A 19,702-nucleotide genomic window follows, 5' to 3' on the forward strand; every position below is an offset into this window, starting at 1 on the left:
TCACGTAGACCATTCAGCTGCGCCCTCTAGCGGACTGGATTAAAACGTAACACACGTTCCTGGATATGCCTATCCATTTGGTCCATGGATTTGAAATATGGTTTAAAACTATTTTCAGACAGGAAGAGCGGTAATTAAATATAAAATTACAAGTTACAAGTCCTTTAAAACCTTCCATTGTAAGACAGCCTTGTTAGCTTTAGTCCACTTCCAAAGGTTGCTATCCTGCTGGTAACTTTGTACTACAATTAGACATCCATTTAGCAGTGAGATTAGCTGCATTTTTTCTATAAAACAATAGTTAATAAAATCACTTGTAGAAGAAATGAGACTACAGACTTGTGGGTTGAGCAAAATATGAACATTTAATTCAACTGTATGTCCATGTGATGTAGTTTCAGTTTTAGTTGGCCCTAGATAATAATGCCATAGGAAATGGTTTCATAATATAGGATTGCAAACATGTGCTGTAATAGATAAAGAGCATGTTTTTGTGTGTATGAACTAATAGAACTTTTGTTGTAAATTTAACACCATCATTATTGCAAGTTGCTACAAAAGTGTTCAACTGTAATGACCTATCTATGCTAACATCAAAACTAAATGAATACAACACGCACTAGTAAAAAGTAACTTCAACATTTGTGACAAACATGTGCAGTTACTGTACACTGTTAGTAGTAAAAGTCAATATGTACACAGAAAATGGATTTAAAAAACTAAAACATCACATTACATCATTCCTGATGTAGCAACTGCCTCTCTCCTCTCAATAAAAGTTTCTTTCTTCCAACGGACATGAGGCTTCATGCAGCTGTTGATGGATGCTACTCATATGTTAAAACATGAGCAAAAGACTATTTACAACTTGTGACTGAAAAATCACAATGAGCACTGTTTGCTTTAATATCCCCTCAAGGCCAAGAAAAAAGCTTGTTCGGTCTGAAACTTGCTCGTATACACATCTCTCTAAACAGAAAAAGGAAGTAATCAAGCCAAGAGAGCTGTCAAAAAAGGCCCCCTGTCCTTTACAATGAAGGATGTACTGGTTAGTCTCATGGAAGCATCTAAGGGAACCCCACAGCAAAGTCCCTATCTCCTGTGCTGATAGTGTCTGCTATCTCTCCTGTTATCTCTGTCTCTGCTGCGATCACGATAATCTGTGTCTCTCCCCCCACGGTAGTCTGAATCCCTTCCCCAGCCCCTCTGGTCTCTGTGATCTCTGTCCCGGGACCCCCTGTGAGGGGTGTCCATTGGGCTGTAGTCGTTCCGATGGCCCATGTTGTTGTGGTTTGACCTGTGTTGGCTCATCGGTGATCCCTGCATTTGTTGGCTCATTCTTTGCATCTGTAAGAACAATGTTCAGGATTTTATGAGTACTTCTACATGCATTCAGCATGAACATAATGCACATTTGTAATGAGTCAGAAACAAGAAAGGCTAGGGAGGAAAGACAGTCTTATAAATCGCCCATACTTACATCACCTGGATCGCTCTCAGCCAGAGGGGGTGACTTGACAGAGAGACACACAGACAAACAGAGAAATAAAGAGTTTTCAACAGATTGAAGAAGGAAAGACTTGTTTTCTGGGCTTGGAATACTTTCTTCTGCAGTTCTGGATAGCATACAACATTTGTCCTGGAATACCACATTTGTACAACAAATCTATGTGGCAAGCAGTAGTTATATAGAGTAGAGCATGTTTAAGAAATTTAAGAAATAAAGAATTTGGTATCCTGGTATTCATCCCTTTTAGCCTTTCATTACAACACCCCACATAAAAGGAGGAGACTATTTTAGTAAACTGGAGCTGAAAGGGGGTGAACACGGTACCAGACTACAATTTGGAGCACACAAGGATAAAACTGAACGAAGCATCACTCAGCTTACATCTAACTGTTACCAGACTAACTACACTAGCTATAGGGAAAATTATTTGCCAGGGGAGTTTGACCACTGTTGGGTTTTATTTACCCATACAGTTAAGAGGAAATATCAACCTTTCTGCTGGCTGTCTCTCTGGCCAATTATTCAACAATTATTTTGTCGAATTCTACAATCCATAATGGTATAACCCATAGCAATTTGCCCATAGGAAGGCATAGTGAAGGCTAGGCATGCTAGGTTGTGAAACAGACTGATAAAATTCAACATACTAGTACCTGTGCCATCTGGTGTGGGTTCATCATCGGCATCCCCATGGGACTCCGCATCAGGCCCGCCCCGGGGGTCATGGGGGTGGGGAACCCCAACAGGTGGTTGAACCCCTGGGGTGGCTGGTTCATGATGGGGGTGGTGAAGTTCCTCTGGAGCTGAGGCGGGGTGGGGGTGTTGAACTGCGGCTGGTGAGTGGGGGTGGCGTTGGGGCTGTCCGTACCGCCGTGGGCGGGACTGGCGTGCTTGGAGCCGGTGCGACACTGCAGACGTAGCGAGCGCTCGTGCAGCCGTATGCCGTTCATCAGCTCGATGGTGTAGGGGACGGAAACGGCGTGTTTGAACTCGATGAATGCGTAGCTCCTCTTATTGCCTGTGCCAGGGTCCTTAGGGATGGTGACTCCAACAAGGGGACCAGCCTAGAAAACAACAACACATAGGATATTTATACAAGCTCCAAAACAAGTTTCTTTTCTTGGAAAACTACCAAGTATAAGTGCTTGGTTTGTCACCCTGTAGAACTTAGATACCACGATGGAAAGTTGTGATGTCTATCGTAAAGATAATTGTGATGTGTTGATGATTTGTAAAAGTTTTAGATAATAGACTATCAAGTTCCTTCATTCGTTCATAATTTTTCAGATGCTTGTAGTGGCTAGTAGCAAAATTATAAGGCAGAAAGTTTTCTTCCTGCAGTTGCTGGGTATATTTTTACAGGAAGGGGTTGCTAGCCCTTCCCCCTTGAAGTGCTGGAGGCATCACTTTGAACAGGGGAACCCGTTTACGTCCCTTCCGAAAGACGGGTGCAGCCCCAACCGAGATATCCTGACGCAGGATTGAACCGGGTTTTCCCAATGAGCAACTAATTGGAACCAGGGACATCCCTAGACTGTTAAGTATCTACCACAATTTCATATCTATTGTACTAGTAATCAAAAGGCGTTGAATTTTAAACCGCGTCGCATATTTTTTTCCTGACATTTTACAACAGCTGTACAATAATCTTCAAACATCAGACCTGGAGAAATAGTTCATAGAGCTGCTCCTCCGTTACTTGAGAGCTGAGATTCCCGGCCCACAGCGTTCGCTCTTCCTTGCCGTCTTCCATGACCATGCCTGGACCCTACAGATATGTTTGTGAAGTGAGAAATTCACGGTTTTGTTCCGCCAACTCCTCAGCACGTTCTGTTCCCACCGACTAACCAAGCCACGTAACCTCTAACCCTGGCAGTTCATCACATTATTATGTAGGGGAGGGCAAAGAAAATAAAGGTACGTTTTTTCATTCTATTTAACACACTATTCATGTTTTAGGACATTAAAACACTATTTAATAAGATTTTAAAATTTCAGTATTTCATTTATGACATTTACTGCCACTCTGTGTGGTAATGTTTGGAGAAATACATTTGATTAACCTCTATTTGTAGTGGAGATGGCGAATTTCCCACAATGCTTTAGTAAACGTCGAAACAACGTGAGGCAAAATCAGGCCAACAAGAACTTCAGGAAAACGTCTAACTCTGTCTTGGTTTTCATTGCTGTGAGAAACTGTTAGTATATTCTCACAGTTTTTTATATACTCTGAAGTGCTCAAATGTTCCAGAATTGTACTTGTTGCGTGAGAAATCAAAGCAGGGGAAGACTTTATTGAGGGGGGAGGGGGGCATTTTTTGTAGGGAAGAACTGCTTTGGAACATCAGTTCACGTTTGATCTGTTTTGCTCTCGTAATGACGTCTATCCCATGTACCCTGTGCTGTTTTATGCTGGTATCTTACTCCTGTATTTCCTATCATATTATTTTTCATGATTTAATGTTGAAAAATCATGTAACATATCTTAAGTAGAACTGTTGTACTTGAAGTTGAATCAACAAATTTTATTTCAGCTGTTCACTTTGTTGACGACTGTAGGCATTCTGAGGGTATCAGGTCTTTTCGCCTCCTGACCCGTTCGTCCCCTGGTCCTTTCGTCCTCATCATGGACGTTTCATCCTCCCATGTATCTTAGCGTCATTGCACTTACGGGGGAATTACAGTCAGTGAACGAGAAACTCCGTCTACTGGAAAGCAAGGACTCGGAGTTAGAAGCGAGAATACATCTCTTAGAAGAGTCCCAAACAAACACACAGCACACGAGCGGACTATCGGAAGAACAAATTATCGAGAAAATTGTGAACAAAACTACTGAAACTATAACTAAGTCAGTAAAAGACAACGTAGACAAACAACTAAGTGAAAAGGAGGACCAAGAGTCCAGGAAGTTAAACCTCATAGTGTCCAACCTACCGGAGTCCAACTCCAGGCAAGGTGACATAGACAGTTTCACCGAACTTGTAAAGGAGGAGTTTAAGTTGAAGGCAAATGTCACCAACGCCCAGAGACTAGGCAAGCCAAGCAACGAGAGTACCAGATTGGTCAAGGTAACCATGGCAAGTCTAGGAGAAAAGAAACAGGTACTAGCGTTGGCCAGGGAGTTGAGAGAGAGCACACATGAGGTTTACAGCCAGGTTTATATCCGCCCAGACTTAACCAAGAAACAGCTTGAAGAATCAAAAAACTTGAGAGAGCAACTGAAAGCCACAAGAGAACGAAATCCAGAAAGGAAGTGGATAATAAGAAGGGGACAAATCGTAGAGGCAAACTAGACCAGATTAATTTCCACGATTTGAGCGTATTGTACACCAACACAGATAATTCTATCATGAGCAAGTATGACGAACTTTGTGCAATCATTACAGAAAAGCAGTACGATGCCATATGTCTTACCGAAATCAAACCTAAGCAAGGATCTCTACCCGACCGACAAGTTATGCAAATACAGGGCTATGATCTATTCACAAGCGATTTAGAATCTCCAAACACGAGAGGCACATGTGTATACATCAAAGCAGCGTACAAGGCAAAGCAGGTGATCCCGCCAACAGAATTCGTAGATTGCACATGGGTATCAGTACAAGGAAGAAACGACACGTCTTTATTAATTGGAACTCTATACAGGTCAGGATCACCAGCTCTTGCAATTACCAGGGATCTGGCCCTTCACGAGACCCTAAAATGGGCTGTTAACACGCAGAATTCACACGTGCTGATCACAGGAGATTTTAATCACCCTAACATAACTTGGACCCCATCACCACAACTACGGACTACACATGCTGATAATACCGATAATCCTGCAACTAGATTCATCGAATGTTTGCGGGATACCTTTCTTTACCAGCATGTCACAAGACCTACAAGGTACCGAAGCGACCAAACCCCCACACTTGACGACTTAGTCCTCAGCAATGAAGAGGGGATGATAGAGCAGATAACACATGAGGAACCACTAGGCGCAAGCGATCATGTCAGAATTGAGTTCAACTTTGTATTCAGCACTCCAGTTAAGGACAACAAGAAGACAATATGGAGATTTGATAGAGGCAACTATGAAATGATGGGTGAGGACTTGAATCTCAACTGGGATAACCTGCTAGAGTGTAAGCCGACCCAGGAAGCTTACGCATTATTCCAGCAGAGAATTACGAAAGCAGTTCAGAAACACGTCCCTACTAAGACAATTGACCTCTCCAAGAAGAAACTCAAACCACTCTGGATGGACGAGGAAGCTTTTCGAAAACTAAAGAAAAAGCACCACGCCTGGATTAGATATTTGAATACTAAAGACCAAAAGGACTGGTTAGCATTCAAAACGGCTAGAAATGCGGCCACACATGCGTCCAGAAAGGCAAGAAAATCATTTGAGAGGAAACTTGCCACAGAAGCCAAGCACAACAATAAAGCCTTCTGGAACTACGTTAACAGTCGCCGAAAGACAAGAACACAGGTGGGAGATCTGAAGGACACACAGGGGAACTTTACTGCCATCGATAGCGAGAAAGCAGAGATACTGAACAATCAATACTTCAGGACATTCACACATGAGGACTACGAGAATATCCCGACATTCCCTAGGATCCAGTCAACCACAGCTCTCAACACAATTACCATCACAGAAGAGATGGTGCTTGAGCAGCTACGGTCACTTAGAGTTGACAAATCCCCAGGCATCGATGGCGTACACCCCAGAGTGCTCAAGGAAACTGCAGACGTGATTGTTGGCCCCTTAACCAGGATCTTCCAAACAAGCATCAACGAGGGCAAACTCCCAGACATGTGGAGAGAGGCTTGTATAACTCCCATCTACAAGAAGGGGGACAAGTCTGACCCCGCAAATTACAGGCCTGTGTCTTTAACCTCTGTACCATGCAAGATGCTGGAGAGGATTATAGTAAACGAATTGATCACTCACATACGGAACAATGATCTCACATGCGAGCAGCAGCACGGGTTCACACATGGGAAATCCACTATAACCAACCTACTGGAAGCAATGGACGTTTGGACAGAGGCCCTAAGTCATAGCCTGCCAGTAGACGTAATCTTTTTAGATTATGCTAAAGCCTTTGATACAGTGCCACACGAGAGACTTCTGAGACGGGTTGAATCCTTCGGAATTGGCGGAAACCTTCTGCAATGGATTCGTAACTTTCTGACACAACGAAGGCAGCAGGTTGTGGTGAACGGAAGTGCCTCCTCATGGAAACCGGTTACAAGTGGAGTGCCCCAGGGTTCGGTCCTCGGACCGCTTCTCTTTACGATTTTCGTATCAGACATTCCGGAAACGATCCAGAACTTTGTCTCCCTGTTTGCAGATGATACGAAAATATATGCTGCAGCCCAAAACTGTGAACTGAACGCACACACAACCTGCTTGCAGGCGGACTTGAACAGCTTATATGAGTGGTCGACAAAGATGCAAATGCAATTCCATCCCGACAAATGCAAGGTCATGCACCTCGGGAAGGCTAACCCCAGACACAAGTATACAATGAATAAAGTAGACGGAACAAAGCACACGCTGGAGAGTATAGAAGAGGAAAAAGACCTAGGGGTCACCATTGACAAGAACCTGACTTTCAGCAAACACACGCAAGTGCAGGTGAATAAAGCAAATAAAACACTAGGGCTGATCAAGCACACCTTCTCACATGTGGACAGTGTATCCTTCTCACTGCTGTATAAAAGCCTGGTTCGACCGCACTTAGAATATGCTACGGCAATATGGCACCCCAAAACCAAGAGAGACCGGGACATGGTGGAAAGAGTGCAACGGCGAGCAACAAAACTGGTGAAGAGTTTAGCCAACCTACCATATTCTGAAAGGCTGAGAGAACTGGACCTTCCCACGCTACACTACAGAAGACAGAGAGCCGACATAATACAGCTGTTCAAGATCACACATGGGTTTGACAAAGTCAGAGTGAACAACCACTGCAACTTATGTGGGAGAGCCATGTTTAAGCCAAGCTTGGCAACCAACACACGGGGACACCAGTTCAAGTATCAAATTCAGAAAGCTACAGGCCCGAGGGCACACTTCTTTCCCACACGAGTTACCCCCGCTTGGAACAAACTCTCACAGACCACGGTCAACAGCAAGACAGTGAAAGAGTTCAAGACAAGACTGGGGCAGGAATGGGGACGGCATCCAGACCTATATGAGTACCAATTCACATACTGATGCTACTACCGCCACAACTAGGACAGCCTTATTACCCGTGAGGGTATCGACTGGCTGTGGTTCAAGGTAAAGATTCAAGGTAAAGATGTAACAACATTTAAACCCTAAATGACTACTTTTTTATCAGGTATTATCTTGTACTTGATTAAATATTACTTTAAAAGTATTTTCCGGCAGCTAAAGTGTAAGCCGGCGAAGTACTTGCCGTTTCCAGACGTGTCATACTTCGACCGAGATACACTTCCAGTCGGTCTTGGGCATCGGTGAATTTAGCAACATGAATATCTTAGCGTTTTTCAAAATACAGTCACATACAGTCAATTTTCTTGTCAAAATTTCATTTCAGTCAACTTATTTACTCATACGAACTCCGTAAAAGGCGCCCACGAGCGATTTGCAACATGCGTAAACAGCCAAGATGGCGGGAGCGGCGGCGGCGACACCATGACAGTTCCTCGCCTCCCGCGCGTCACTTGAGTGTCGGTTTCCAATGTGAAAGACTTGAGAAAGCAACAGTGAAGGATTTTTGACAAGTTTGATGAAGTGTTATGATAAAAATTGAGTAACTTGTAATTGTGAGACAAGAGTCATCCGAGGACGAAATGTCCATGACGGGGACGAAAGGACCCGGGGACGAACGGGTCAGGGGGCGAAAAGTCTAGTAACCATTCTGAGCACAGCCTCTTGTTCCCATCTTATGGTTTATCAAAATCTAACATGTCTAAAATATTAATTACAGCATGAACTGTTGCACTTGAAGCCTTTTCTAAAGGGAATGTTGTGGGAATTTGATTATGCAGTACAGAGAAATTGTAGTGTTCGCGTTTTTTTAAAGTTTGCGGTGGATACAAGAGAAGGTAGGCAGGTGGAACACAGAAGAAAAAATCATGTCCCTGTGGCGCAAGCAGTAATACAACCCCGCTGCTTCGCCATCTGGATCAAATTCCGTGGATCCTGGGGCCCGAGTTCAATCCTAGGGTCAGCTCCAGATCGGAGATGTTGTAGGGGATTGCATTTGTCATTTCGGATGGTGACGTAAAGCCGGCGGCCCAGTGTATGAGGGAGCTTCAGGCATAAGCTTCTGCACATAAAAGAACCGAACACACTTATCAAGAAGAGTAGGGATGACCCGGTGTGCTTGGCCAATAATGCGTGCCGTGGCGAGGCCGCCGTGCAGTTGCACGAACAGCCCGAGATTATACCTGAGGTCCCTTCAGGGATGTGGGTCACATTTCATGATAGTTTTTTAAGTTCACAGGGAATACATCACAGCAAAAACTGTAAACAGGTAATCAAAACAAACTTTTTGCCTTTCACTTTAATACAGCTGTTCTATTCACTCTGTTGATCTCTAGATATTCTGCACCCAGCTGAGACTCGCAGCCAATCAGGATGTCTCTGGCAGACGAGCTGCTGGCTGACCTGGAGGAGGAGGCTCCGGAGAACGAGGAGAAAGAGATTGAGGATGTGGAGGAGATCACCATGGAGATGGACGTGAAGCAGGACGGGATCGCCTCCATCGCGAAGCTGCGAGACTCGCAGCAGTTAAAACACATCATGGAACAGATTGATCGCTACACAAGCAGTGGGTTCAGGGATGAAAGTATGTAGTGGTTATAGCGATTTTTTTTTAAATTTTGTGTGTAAAACATATAAATCCAGGTATGGACAGATGATTTGATTATATACTGATTGTGTATGAAGAACTTTGTTTAACAGTGCCAGTTGTTTTCACCAGGATTTTTTCACAGCATAGGGGCATCTTTGCGCGGCAAAGCGGCATGGCAAGCGCTATAGGTGTGAGGATGAGGGCTACAGGCTGAAATATTGTAGGGGGGTCCAGGGCATCCTCCCCCTGGAAATTTTGAGCTTTAAAACTCTCAAAGACACTATTTTCTGAATTTTGAGGGCTAAAGTTTGTGAAATAAAGCCAAAGTTTTTTACTTTTGCATCAAAACAACAGAAAATCCCCCCTATGCTGGTTGAAACACAGCGTAGGGGCCAAAATCACAGCATAGGGGATCCAAATCACAGCGTAGGGGCCCCCTATGCTCAAATGCCCTGGTGAGAACACTGACTGTGCTTTACCAACCTGATGAAACTATTCATAAATGGGACTTATGGGAGTTTGCTGGAAGATCTGACAATTTGTTTGCTGACTGGTGTTGTTTGAGATTGATCGGTTAAAGAGTTACAGGTTTTTAGCCTAAGATTCACTTGAGATCTATGATACAGTGTTTACTCTCTATATTTGATACAATTTATAATAATCATTAGAACTACTACTACTTTAGGACTCTAATCATTCGCATAGTAAGTCATCTTCAGAAGTTTGGCCAAGACATCTTGACAGTGGTTGACTCTCAACTGTGGTTGACTCTCACCCACAGTGGTTGGACCAGTGGAAGCAGACCCTGAGTACCAGCTGATTGTGGAAGCTAACAACCTCACTGTGGAGATAGAGAATGAGATCAGTAAGCATCTTTAAATCTCTTTAATCTTTATTCCTTCAACTCAGCATGTAATACATGTAAGTATGGCCTATTCTGCTGTGCGTCAGTAATTAACAGGCTACTTATGTGTTTCTGTAAAACAGTACACTGGACATATATCAACAGTTTGTGGACAAAGTTCCAGCTCCCAGTCACTCACGTCACTATCTACCCACTACCTGGTTTATCATCTATCTTGGTAAGGCTGTCTTTGGCCAGAAAAAGTGATACCGGTGCTAATCAGTTTTTACTTGTGCTGGTTACTTACAGACATCATCCACAAGTTTGTCCGCGACATCTACTCCAAACGGTTTCCTGAGCTGGAGTCTCTGGTCCCCATGGCTCTAGACTACATCAGGACTGTCAGGGTTAGTATTCAGCTTTGTTCCCCCTTCTTATCACTATGTTCTCAATAAGAATCTATGCTCCAAGTGATGTACATGTTTTTTGTAAGACTTTGCACAGAACTGAAAGTTGAAGAGCACACTATCATAAAGTTTACTAGATGTACTATTGCATGGAAATGTTAACGGTTGTTGTTGCTTTTTCTGTTGAACAGGAGATTGGCAATGATCTGGAAAAGACAAAGAACAACGAAGTCCTCCCAACCATTCTGACTAACGCCACCATTATGGTGGTCAGTGTTACCGCCTCCACCACTCAAGGGTAGGTTTGTGTTGGGATGATTTAATCATGGCTTTCTAAAAACACAACTATGCACATGCTGGAACATACAAAAGTATAGTGAGTCACAGATGTAATCAAGTAGGGTGATATAGTAAACATTCTTTCAATAGGCAACAACTGCCACGCCTTGGCAAGGTGCTGATTTTGTAAAAAAACTTTGATTTGTAACGGCAGTACCGCAACATTGTCCAGAGGATTTGGATTAAAGTACATGTCTACAAAAGGAGGTATGTGTAGATTTTTGCGCCAGAGTGTCTAAATGTTATTGATTTATAGTCCCTCAAAGTGACAGAAGCCTTCTCTCTCAGGTCCATCCTGTCAGCAGACGACCTGAATGACATTAACGAAGCCTGTGACATGGCCGTGGACTTGAATGCAGCCAAACTGAAGATCTATGAATATGTGGAGTCCAGAATGTCCTTCATCGCTCCTAACCTGTCCATCATTGTGGGAGCATCCACAGCTGCCAAACTCATGGGTAAGCTTACTGATATATTGAGTCCATTGTTATAGTCTTATCGCTGTTTTAGAATTTAAGAGTATGACTTTTTGTTTCATTAAGACTTTGTTAATTAAAACAATTGGTTTTCACATACATTTGTATATGCATTATTTCCGCTCACCTGCAGCCCATAACCAGCAGAAATTCTGTCAAAACAAGATATTCAATTATACGTGTATTGACTTTACAGACATACTATATCCATATGGTTTATACTAACACAGTCACATCCCCTGAGGTCCTCTTAAATTAAACAAATTTTGACATGAAGAAAATTTGAGCAAAAAAAATGGGCAAACACGTTTAATATTTGGGAGTAAAAGCTTTACCACTGAAAAGTCACAAGCATTTGAGAACATTTCAGAATGAAGCCATCTGAAATGTCTAAACCAATTGTCATTCCTGTTGTTCAGGTGTGGCTGGAGGCCTGACCTCTCTGTCCAAGATGCCGTCCTGTAACGTTCTGGTTCTCGGAGCCCAGAAGAGAACATTAGCTGGCTTCTCCTCTACTGCCATCATGCCCCACACAGGATTCATCTACTACAGTGAACAGGTGCAGAATATGCCTGCGGTAGGTACTTCTGCTGATATTCGTTGTTTATTTTACTTCTTATTTGCTGAGGATGTAAGCCTGTAAAAGTATTCACTTTTCAAAGATCAATTGTTCTAAGCCTATTGTTGCAATAGTTGACTGGAGAAAAGACACTTATGTGTGAAAAAAGACAAATTTTTGGAAACATGGATAAAGGAGTCCAGAGCTTATTGTAGAAAATATCTATAAATTCAGATTGTATCCTTGCTCTCTCTCTCTCTCTGACAAGAACAAGAGCAGTCAAAACTGCCCACAAAGACCACTCGACCACTCAGGGGACGAACCAAATCTGGTCTATGTGGGCAGGTGGTCACTATAGACATGATTCTTGATGCTTGTGTTAATGGGAAAAAGTTATAAAAGAGACAAAAAGTGGTCACATTGGCCAGGTGGTCCCTATGTAGATGTAGATTTCATTTGTTGTTACAGGATCTAAGAAAAAAAGCAGCCCGTCTGGTATCAGCCAAGTGTACCCTAGCGGCGAGGGTGGACAGTTTTCACGAGTCAGCCAGCGGCGTGGTCGGAAGCAACCTCAAAGACGAGATACAGAAGAAGTTGGACAAGTGGCAAGAGCCTCCTCCCGTCAAACATGAGAAACCGCTTCCCGCGCCCATCGACCCGGGGAGGAAGAAGCGGGGAGGACGACGGTACAGGAAAATGAAAGAGAGGCTGGGGATGACAGAGTTTAGAAAACAGGCAAACAGAATGCAGTTTGCAGAGGTAAAGTGTTGTACTAACTCTATTTCTCTTGTCATGATAGTCAAAATCAATTTTTTAGGGATCTTTTGTTTTGTCTGACAAAAACATAAAGAACTTAGAGATACACTAATCTTGCTCAATCAGAAGTTTCATTGTTGCATTTGTGTCTTGTGTACTACAATGTTTAATACCATACTGTAGTTCATTATTAACCTATTTTCATCATTATTTTTTGCTCCCAGATTGAAGAGGATGCATACCAAGACGACCTGGGTTTCTCCTTAGGTATGGTTGGGAAGGGAGGAACAGGTAGAGTCCGTGGGCCACAGGTAGACAACAAGACACAGGTCAAGATCTCCAAGACACTACAGGTGAGAAGGAAACCAGCTCATACCAGGACTACTACTTACAAACCTGCCTATGAATTTATTTTTGACTTTCATGTAGCATACTTTCACTGTTTTCATACTTAACTGATTCGTCATATGATGAAAACTACTTGTTGACATCTTTTGTGGCGAAATTGAAATTGCATACAAGCTGTAAATATTGGATGTTTTAAGCACAACATACATAAAAATACAAGATGAATAACATAAAACAATGTTTTCAATGATTTTGTGTCTTCTGTTTTCCTCAGAAAAACCTTCAGAAGCAGCAGGTGTATGGAGGAAGAACAACATACGCAGGAAAGATAAGTTATGGTGGGAGATCAACTGTTCGAGGGCAGGTGTCAGGAACAGCTTCCAGTGTAGCCTTCACCCCACTACAGGTTAGTGCCTGGCTCTGATTCTGGAAAAAAACAAAGCATCAAAGCAAATATGATACTTTATAGGCTTTAGATGTTTAATTTTGACTCCACTAATGGTATGTTGATGAAAGTTCATCATCATCATCATCATGATACCATGATGAAAGTTAGACATTCAGGTAATAGGATAGAGTCCGATACACAATACAAAAATTACTCAAGCAACTAAATAGATTTTTTTAACGGTCAAATGGTTCAGATAGCAAGTCACTGACGAAGGATTTGCAGGCTAACTGAAACATCCGACCAATTACTAAATGTCTCCAGTTGCTTGAGTATCTTCTGTATTATACACTTATGCTATGTTACAACTGTGGTGAACAGCATTACTTGTCTTCTTTGTCTCTGTGTTCTTAATTAATATTACAATTTTAGATATGTTGCTTTTGTCAATGTTTTACACTTTGTTGTCTTCATTGACATACTTTTTATTTAAGATTTTGCACTGCTCTTTTCCCCCAGGGACTTGAGATTGTGAACCCAAATGCAGCGGAGAAGAAATTGGGCGACAAGCAGGGAAAATATTTCTCCACCACCACAGGCTTCGTAAAGGTGGAACAAGAGTGCATGGAGAAATGATGCTCACAGGACATTTAGCTTCTTTTTTTTATTGTAATGAATTTTTTCTGAACCTTAGTTATTTCTCTATGGCCTAACCAGGCAATGGTAGCTAGAGGCAGAAGATTTTTCCTATTTTGCATTGCTCATGTCAACTGGTAGTTACAGTTTGTAGGAACAATATTTATATGGCTGTAAATAGTTTGCTTGTGAATTTACTCTCTTAGATTGAGAAATAAATATTGTAAAAGACATGAATGACTCCTCTGTACTGAACATTGCACTGGCAGTACAGTCCAGAATATTTTTTTCTTCTTGGATGAAGTATTTAGTCATTGTTAGAATCATCTTATGAGTTGATCTAAGAAACACAAAAAGGAAAATAAGCATCTAGAAAAGACTGTTCATGTGAAACAGTTACACAATGTTTCAGTCTCTATATGGTAGAAACTGCTGGCGAATAGTACTGTATAGTACTGACTTGCACTTGAAACTAGCTGAGTTTGTTTTGTTTTTCTCTCTTAATCCTTCATGAAATACAGTTTTGTTTTGCTGCTTATACATATTTGAAGAGATGTCTTAGAAATCATCATTCATGGTGATGACAAAAGATAAAGAATGTCAAAAACCTGTCGGTGATTCCTTCTGTAGATAGCATTTTATATATTTATGAGGTTTTCAACCTACAAGGAGAGTCACTACCCTCGATACGGCAACACAAACCTGTGGTACGAAAAAAAACTACAATTTATTCATATCAGGCAAAATCTTGTTTCATAGCTGTTGATATTTCAGTTGTACAATGTACAAAAACTTCAGTGGCAGCCATTGATCATGTTTGTATATTACTTTTTTTATACTTCTATCAAATCTTTTGCAAACAAAAAATCATTCTGATTATGGAGAACAATTCAGAAACGATAGCACACAGTGTTTGTTTAGTTCCCACTTGAATGTACTTTTGACAGATCAGTTGCCTACTCTCTTATTGGAAAATGAATCATTGCCAAGGTCATATACAGTCAACTTTAAGGGTAGATTAAAAAACAGCCCTGAACTGGTATTCAGTGTGTATTTTTGAACATGCTTAAAGTTAGACATGTTGAGCAATCAAGAAATTACACATGATTAATGAGTTTGCTTGACATTCATTTAAAAAATGTAGATGATATGCAGTCCCCATAACAGGTATTGTTTTGATATGGCGATTTGTTCTGATTGTTTCTGTGTTATGATGGCTGGTATTTTCCAAACATTTAGTATGTTAAAGATGGTCAGCATACTACTATTACTAGTAGTACTGACAGCTAATAGGAAGGTGGACATATGATTTGGTACATCGAGAGGAAACTAGGTGCTACCAGGTATGAGAAATAAAACCACACCGTAACTATGACAGGATGTCGGTATTAGAAGTATAAGCCCATTCACGGTTGCGACTACGCATGTGCAGTGTCAAAGAGGCCCCTGGGACGTAAACAAACCCATCGGGGCGTTGTTATGCAAATCTAGACAATGTCGAGACGACAACTGTTTACAAGCGAGGGGCCTTTAGGCTTCACCTTTGACACTGCACATGCGTAGTTGCAACCGTGAATGGGCTTATTTCTAAAAAAAGGTCTGCATGGGGTTCCTGACAACTTTGTGCTGAATTTTGAAGAACCCCCTTGCATTTATGCAAATTTGGTCGCCTGCCTACGAATTATGTAAACAAGACAGCTCTCCCTGGGAATTACAGGAAATCAAAATAGGCTGCCTACGCCTTACAAAAAAAGGCCATACAGGCCCTCTCTCCAAATGGTGTATGGTTGTTCATTTCTTCTGGACAGTGCTGATTGCTAAAATACAGCTCCTATGGAGAAATATGACTGGTTTATACAAGGTAAAAAATGAGCAACTTTGCTGCTGTCAGACAATACAGTGTAAGCGTCTATGCATACCCATCCGCATACACCAACCATTTTGATATATTGATGGGAAATCTATATTTATTTACTTCACCCCCTATCCAGGAGTAATGGTTTGTTCCACATCCGCGCCACCCGTCATGCACTTCGATAAACAAAGTCACGTGAGGATTTCGATTTCACCTTTGCATCAATTATGATAATGAGTAGCTGACAAAGTTCGTCGTGTTGCCCTTTCCTGCAACTAAGTTTGCCGGTTTTAGTCTAAAATAACGTCGGCTAGCAGGTTGCAGCGATGCCTGGGCCAGTAGAGAGATGGCTCGACACCTTCATGTGTGGACAATACGCCGAAATCTTTCACAGATTCGGATTTGAGACGCTTCAATCGGTGAGTGGCGAGTCAGCCAACATGGTCGAGCTCATTTTTTTCGGCGCCGAACTCCTCATGTTTGGGGAGGGGGGTAGATACGTCGCTAAATGTGCTATTTCTGATTCCCTAGGTTTGTCAACTGCAACTCCACACGCTCCAGCAGATGGGAGTGAAGCCAGAAGACTGTGAGAAAATCTTGGAAAACGTCTCGGTGTTAAAACAGACGATTCTAGGTGCGTATCGCTCTTTGTACGTTCGTTGTATTCATTTGGGAATAGTGTTGAGTGCTTTGATTGACTTGTTGAAAATCTTTTGATGCCTCGCGAGTAATCATGGCTGTTGACTCGTAGGGTATCGTTCCACAGCGGGGTCGACGCCGCCACAGAACGTGCCCAGCCTGCCCGACCCCGTCAGCGGCATGCCCGCCCCGCCGCACCACACGCCCTCGCCGGGCCCCAACCCCATCGTCAACCCCGCCAGCTCCGCACTCAGGAACGTCGCCAGGAATGCCACAAGTCGTGGGATGTCAGGTGAGTTCCGTATGACACCTGTTCACATGCTGTATATCTCCTTTTTACCCACCAACATCCCTTCCGTGGCATCTGAGCTGACCAAGTGACGCTTTCCTCCATCTACAGGTACACCCGAGGGCTCTCAACTTGACCCCTACTCTCACCCCAGCTCCCCAGGAATGGTTGGCCCACCGCCACAGAACTTCGATTCAGCGCCTTCCAAGCCTATGTACGGCCCTCCAGGCTATGTAGAAGAGCAGTACAGACCGCCACCCACACAAAATGTGCCAAACCCACCCAAAGTCCAGCAGCAAACGGTAGGACTTTCACATATTCAGTGTGCAGTATGGGTCTGCCACAACCCTGCCTGTGCCATGCCATGCTGGATAACTTGACACAGAACACATAGAAAGTGGTACATCCCACCAAACTCACTGCCTCAAGCAGAAACAAGTGGAGCCCTCGTTGTGAGTTACTTGCTAAATCATTAGCCCCCATTGTTTACACTTCCCGCCCAGGTGCCTTTGTTAGAAGCCTTGGTTGGAAGCCTTTGAAAAGGTGTTTGCTGCCTCTGGTGTATCTTGTTACACTAGAGTGGCTAGTCTGTGACACAGGAGAAAGTAGAGGAACAGGTTTCTGTTGTCTACGCTAAGAAAACACATTCTTTTGTCTTCCCTTTTAACAGAACAACAAACTACAACATGAGAGAGACCTTGTAAAAAGTTATCTATCTCTCGTTAGGTATTGTAACACAGGTTCTCTCCTGACGTTTCACCCATAACATCTTCAAGCTGCTAAAAATTAACAGCAAAATGCTCGGGCTACTCAGATAAGGATTACAAAGATTACAGCTAAGTGGAAAGTAAACAGGTTTGTTGATACAACATCCCATTTTCGGTAATAAAACCATTATTTAGGGATAACAATTCGATTTTTATTACTTAGGGACATAGCTCTGTGTCATTTTTAAGAAAAGGGCAGTTCAGCTTTGTTACAGTGTCATATGTATTGTAATAACTCCAGGACAAACAGTCCTAGAGCAAACAAGAGCAGGAAAACATGCAGCAACTCTGTCCACCTGTTTATAAAACACAAAGTCCACCAGAGCTGCCATGGCTGCTTGATGTGAATGGTCTGGGTCATAGGTCAGCCATCATTCCTTACCAGGTCATAATCAGGGGCTCCACCAACTCATTGCTTGCCATTGATTTTCCTCAGCTGCGCGTAATTAACACAGCAGATTTCCTCATCAATCTGGCCAGGCTTGGTGCAGGGGAAGTAAATTTTTCTGTCATTATCATTCGCTTTGTGTCAATGACACGCTCAATTAGGTCCAATGTTTGCTGTAGTAAGGATGATCACACTCCAGTTGAGGTGTGTGATTTACAGCCGTCGACAGAGACAGGATGGTGCGCCATTACTCTATCACACAGACACCTCATAAAACAAACTTATTCTCCACAGTCATCACCTACCTGTAATCATGTCAATTGTGACAGATCATTAACAGGTAGTTGTTTATTTGTAAATTATGGGGTTGGTTGTGGAAGGACATTTCCTTCTCAATTTGTCTTTGTTGAGTCTGTTGTCATTCCAGCAAATTAAATGAATAGGTGCTAATTCATAATGATGACAAGCTAGTCATAAATCAACTTGTCAGAAGGATGTTGATATATGTCAAAAGGTTTACATTTGACAATATTATTTGAATATACTGGAACAGGGACATTGGATTTTTTTTACACTCTCAATCCATTTTTAGCAAGCTTTTAGAAAGTGGATGAATGTTATCAATGATAGTACTCAATTTCCTTAGATTGTCTTTACCAGGGATACTTGATATCCTATAGTATGATAGTTTTTCTGTAGTGCCCTTTCCTAGTAGTCTTGACATTAGTTTTGCACATACTTGTACCTGTTGAGATTGATGGTACCTTAATGCAGTGTACAGCCTGTAGGTTCCCTCTCCATCATAATGAAAAGCAACAAGTTGTCCACATATCTTGCTGCCGTATCTTTTGACATCAGCCCAAACAGTTGGTTGATAGGGGAGAAGACAGGACGCAGCATGCCAACCAAATTCTCTCCCCTGACCTCTGACACCCCCAGAGGTGTGGAACCAGGTCTGTTTGTTTTGGTCCTGTCTCATACGAACATTACACCAACAACAGTTTGGGAGGAGTGAGGGGGGAAAGTGGTAATGTTGTTTGTCAAAGCTGGGAGGAATAAGGCATGCACTTGTTCCAATACATACCATATACAGGTTTTGTTTGTAGCACAGCACAGCAAGGGAAACATGATATTCAGTTTATTTCGTAACTGATACTTTGATTCATAGCTGAAAAATGATAATGCTACTATATTAGCTAGTTCGCTAATACCTGTATACTAGTGCTGTTAGTGACATTTTATCAAATAATCTGTGCACACATATAGCGAGACACAACTCTGATTATAAAAGTCCAAAGTCGGATGTGAACATAAACAGGACCAGATCAAAAATGTAGAAGGTTGACCTTTAGCCCCTGTTGACACACGTCCAAGAAGTAAGCTTTGTCTGGTTGAAGTGAAAGTATTCTGGGGAACTGTACTGGCTCCAGATTCAGACAATGTCAATACCTCTATGTACACTGTGGACAAATAAGTGGGCTCCGTTTATTTTTCTTAAGTGCCATTTCTGCATCAAGTATCCTTGCAACAAGTATATGTACAGTTTGTACTGTAGCTTGTTTGTCTTTAGTCAGTCATTACATTTGTTGCATAGATAGAGTGTCGGATACAGGCGGCCATACATAAACAGCTTCTCTCAGATTTCAGCACTTGTCAGCAGGTTCCAATGAAAGGGATCGCA

General features: G+C 42.4%; 3 protein-coding genes across 9 annotated transcripts in view; 2 read left to right on the plus strand and 1 right to left on the minus strand.

The window, feature by feature from the left end:
* Window positions 1–346: 346 nt before the first annotated feature.
* Window positions 347–3,386, minus strand: LOC136439984 (RNA-binding protein 7-like). 4 transcript variants are annotated; one of them, XM_066435708.1, is made up of 4 exons: window positions 3,174–3,386; window positions 2,164–2,574; window positions 1,481–1,513; window positions 347–1,347 (listed from the first exon to the last, which is right to left on the minus strand). In XM_066435708.1, the coding sequence occupies exons 1-4, from the start codon at window positions 3,267–3,269 to the stop codon at window positions 1,093–1,095; spliced, it is 795 nt and encodes a 264-aa protein (XP_066291805.1). In that variant the 5' UTR covers window positions 3,270–3,386; the 3' UTR covers window positions 347–1,092. The 4 variants fall into 4 exon arrangements, with proteins under 4 accessions (XP_066291805.1, XP_066291804.1, XP_066291806.1 ...); XM_066435707.1 differs by having other exon boundaries at window positions 2,158–2,574; XM_066435709.1 differs by lacking the exon at window positions 1,481–1,513 and having other exon boundaries at window positions 2,158–2,574.
* A 212-nt stretch (window positions 3,387–3,598) lies between these two features.
* LOC136439983 (U4/U6 small nuclear ribonucleoprotein Prp31-like) lies at window positions 3,599–15,119 on the plus strand. Of its 2 annotated transcripts, none has more exons than XM_066435705.1 (11): window positions 3,599–3,708; window positions 9,077–9,324; window positions 10,112–10,195; window positions 10,484–10,581; window positions 10,773–10,879; window positions 11,209–11,378; window positions 11,816–11,973; window positions 12,424–12,714; window positions 12,936–13,064; window positions 13,334–13,465; window positions 13,967–15,119. In XM_066435705.1, the coding sequence occupies exons 2-11, from the start codon at window positions 9,114–9,116 to the stop codon at window positions 14,081–14,083; spliced, it is 1,497 nt and encodes a 498-aa protein (XP_066291802.1). In that variant the 5' UTR covers window positions 3,599–3,708; window positions 9,077–9,113; the 3' UTR covers window positions 14,084–15,119. The 2 variants fall into 2 exon arrangements, with proteins under 2 accessions (XP_066291802.1, XP_066291803.1); XM_066435706.1 differs by having other exon boundaries at window positions 3,625–3,698.
* Window positions 15,120–15,872: 753 nt separating this feature from the next.
* The window catches only part of LOC136439982 (transcription factor 20-like), a 37,406-nt gene continuing 33,576 nt past the window's right edge, over window positions 15,873–19,702 (plus strand). The window contains exons 1-4 of one of the 3 annotated variants that reach the window (XM_066435704.1): window positions 15,873–16,357; window positions 16,470–16,572; window positions 16,690–16,869; window positions 16,978–17,168. In XM_066435704.1, coding sequence (XP_066291801.1) covers window positions 16,265–16,357; window positions 16,470–16,572; window positions 16,690–16,869; window positions 16,978–17,168 — 567 coding nt within the window. In that variant the 5' untranslated portion in view covers window positions 15,873–16,264. The remainder of the gene's footprint in view (window positions 16,358–16,469; window positions 16,573–16,689; window positions 16,870–16,977; window positions 17,169–19,702) is intronic. The other 2 variants (XM_066435701.1, XM_066435700.1) reach the window with 2 other exon arrangements.

Source organism: Branchiostoma lanceolatum, chromosome 8 (genome assembly GCF_035083965.1).
Source record: "Branchiostoma lanceolatum isolate klBraLanc5 chromosome 8, klBraLanc5.hap2, whole genome shotgun sequence".
NCBI classification, from domain to species: domain Eukaryota; kingdom Metazoa; phylum Chordata; class Leptocardii; order Amphioxiformes; family Branchiostomatidae; genus Branchiostoma; species Branchiostoma lanceolatum.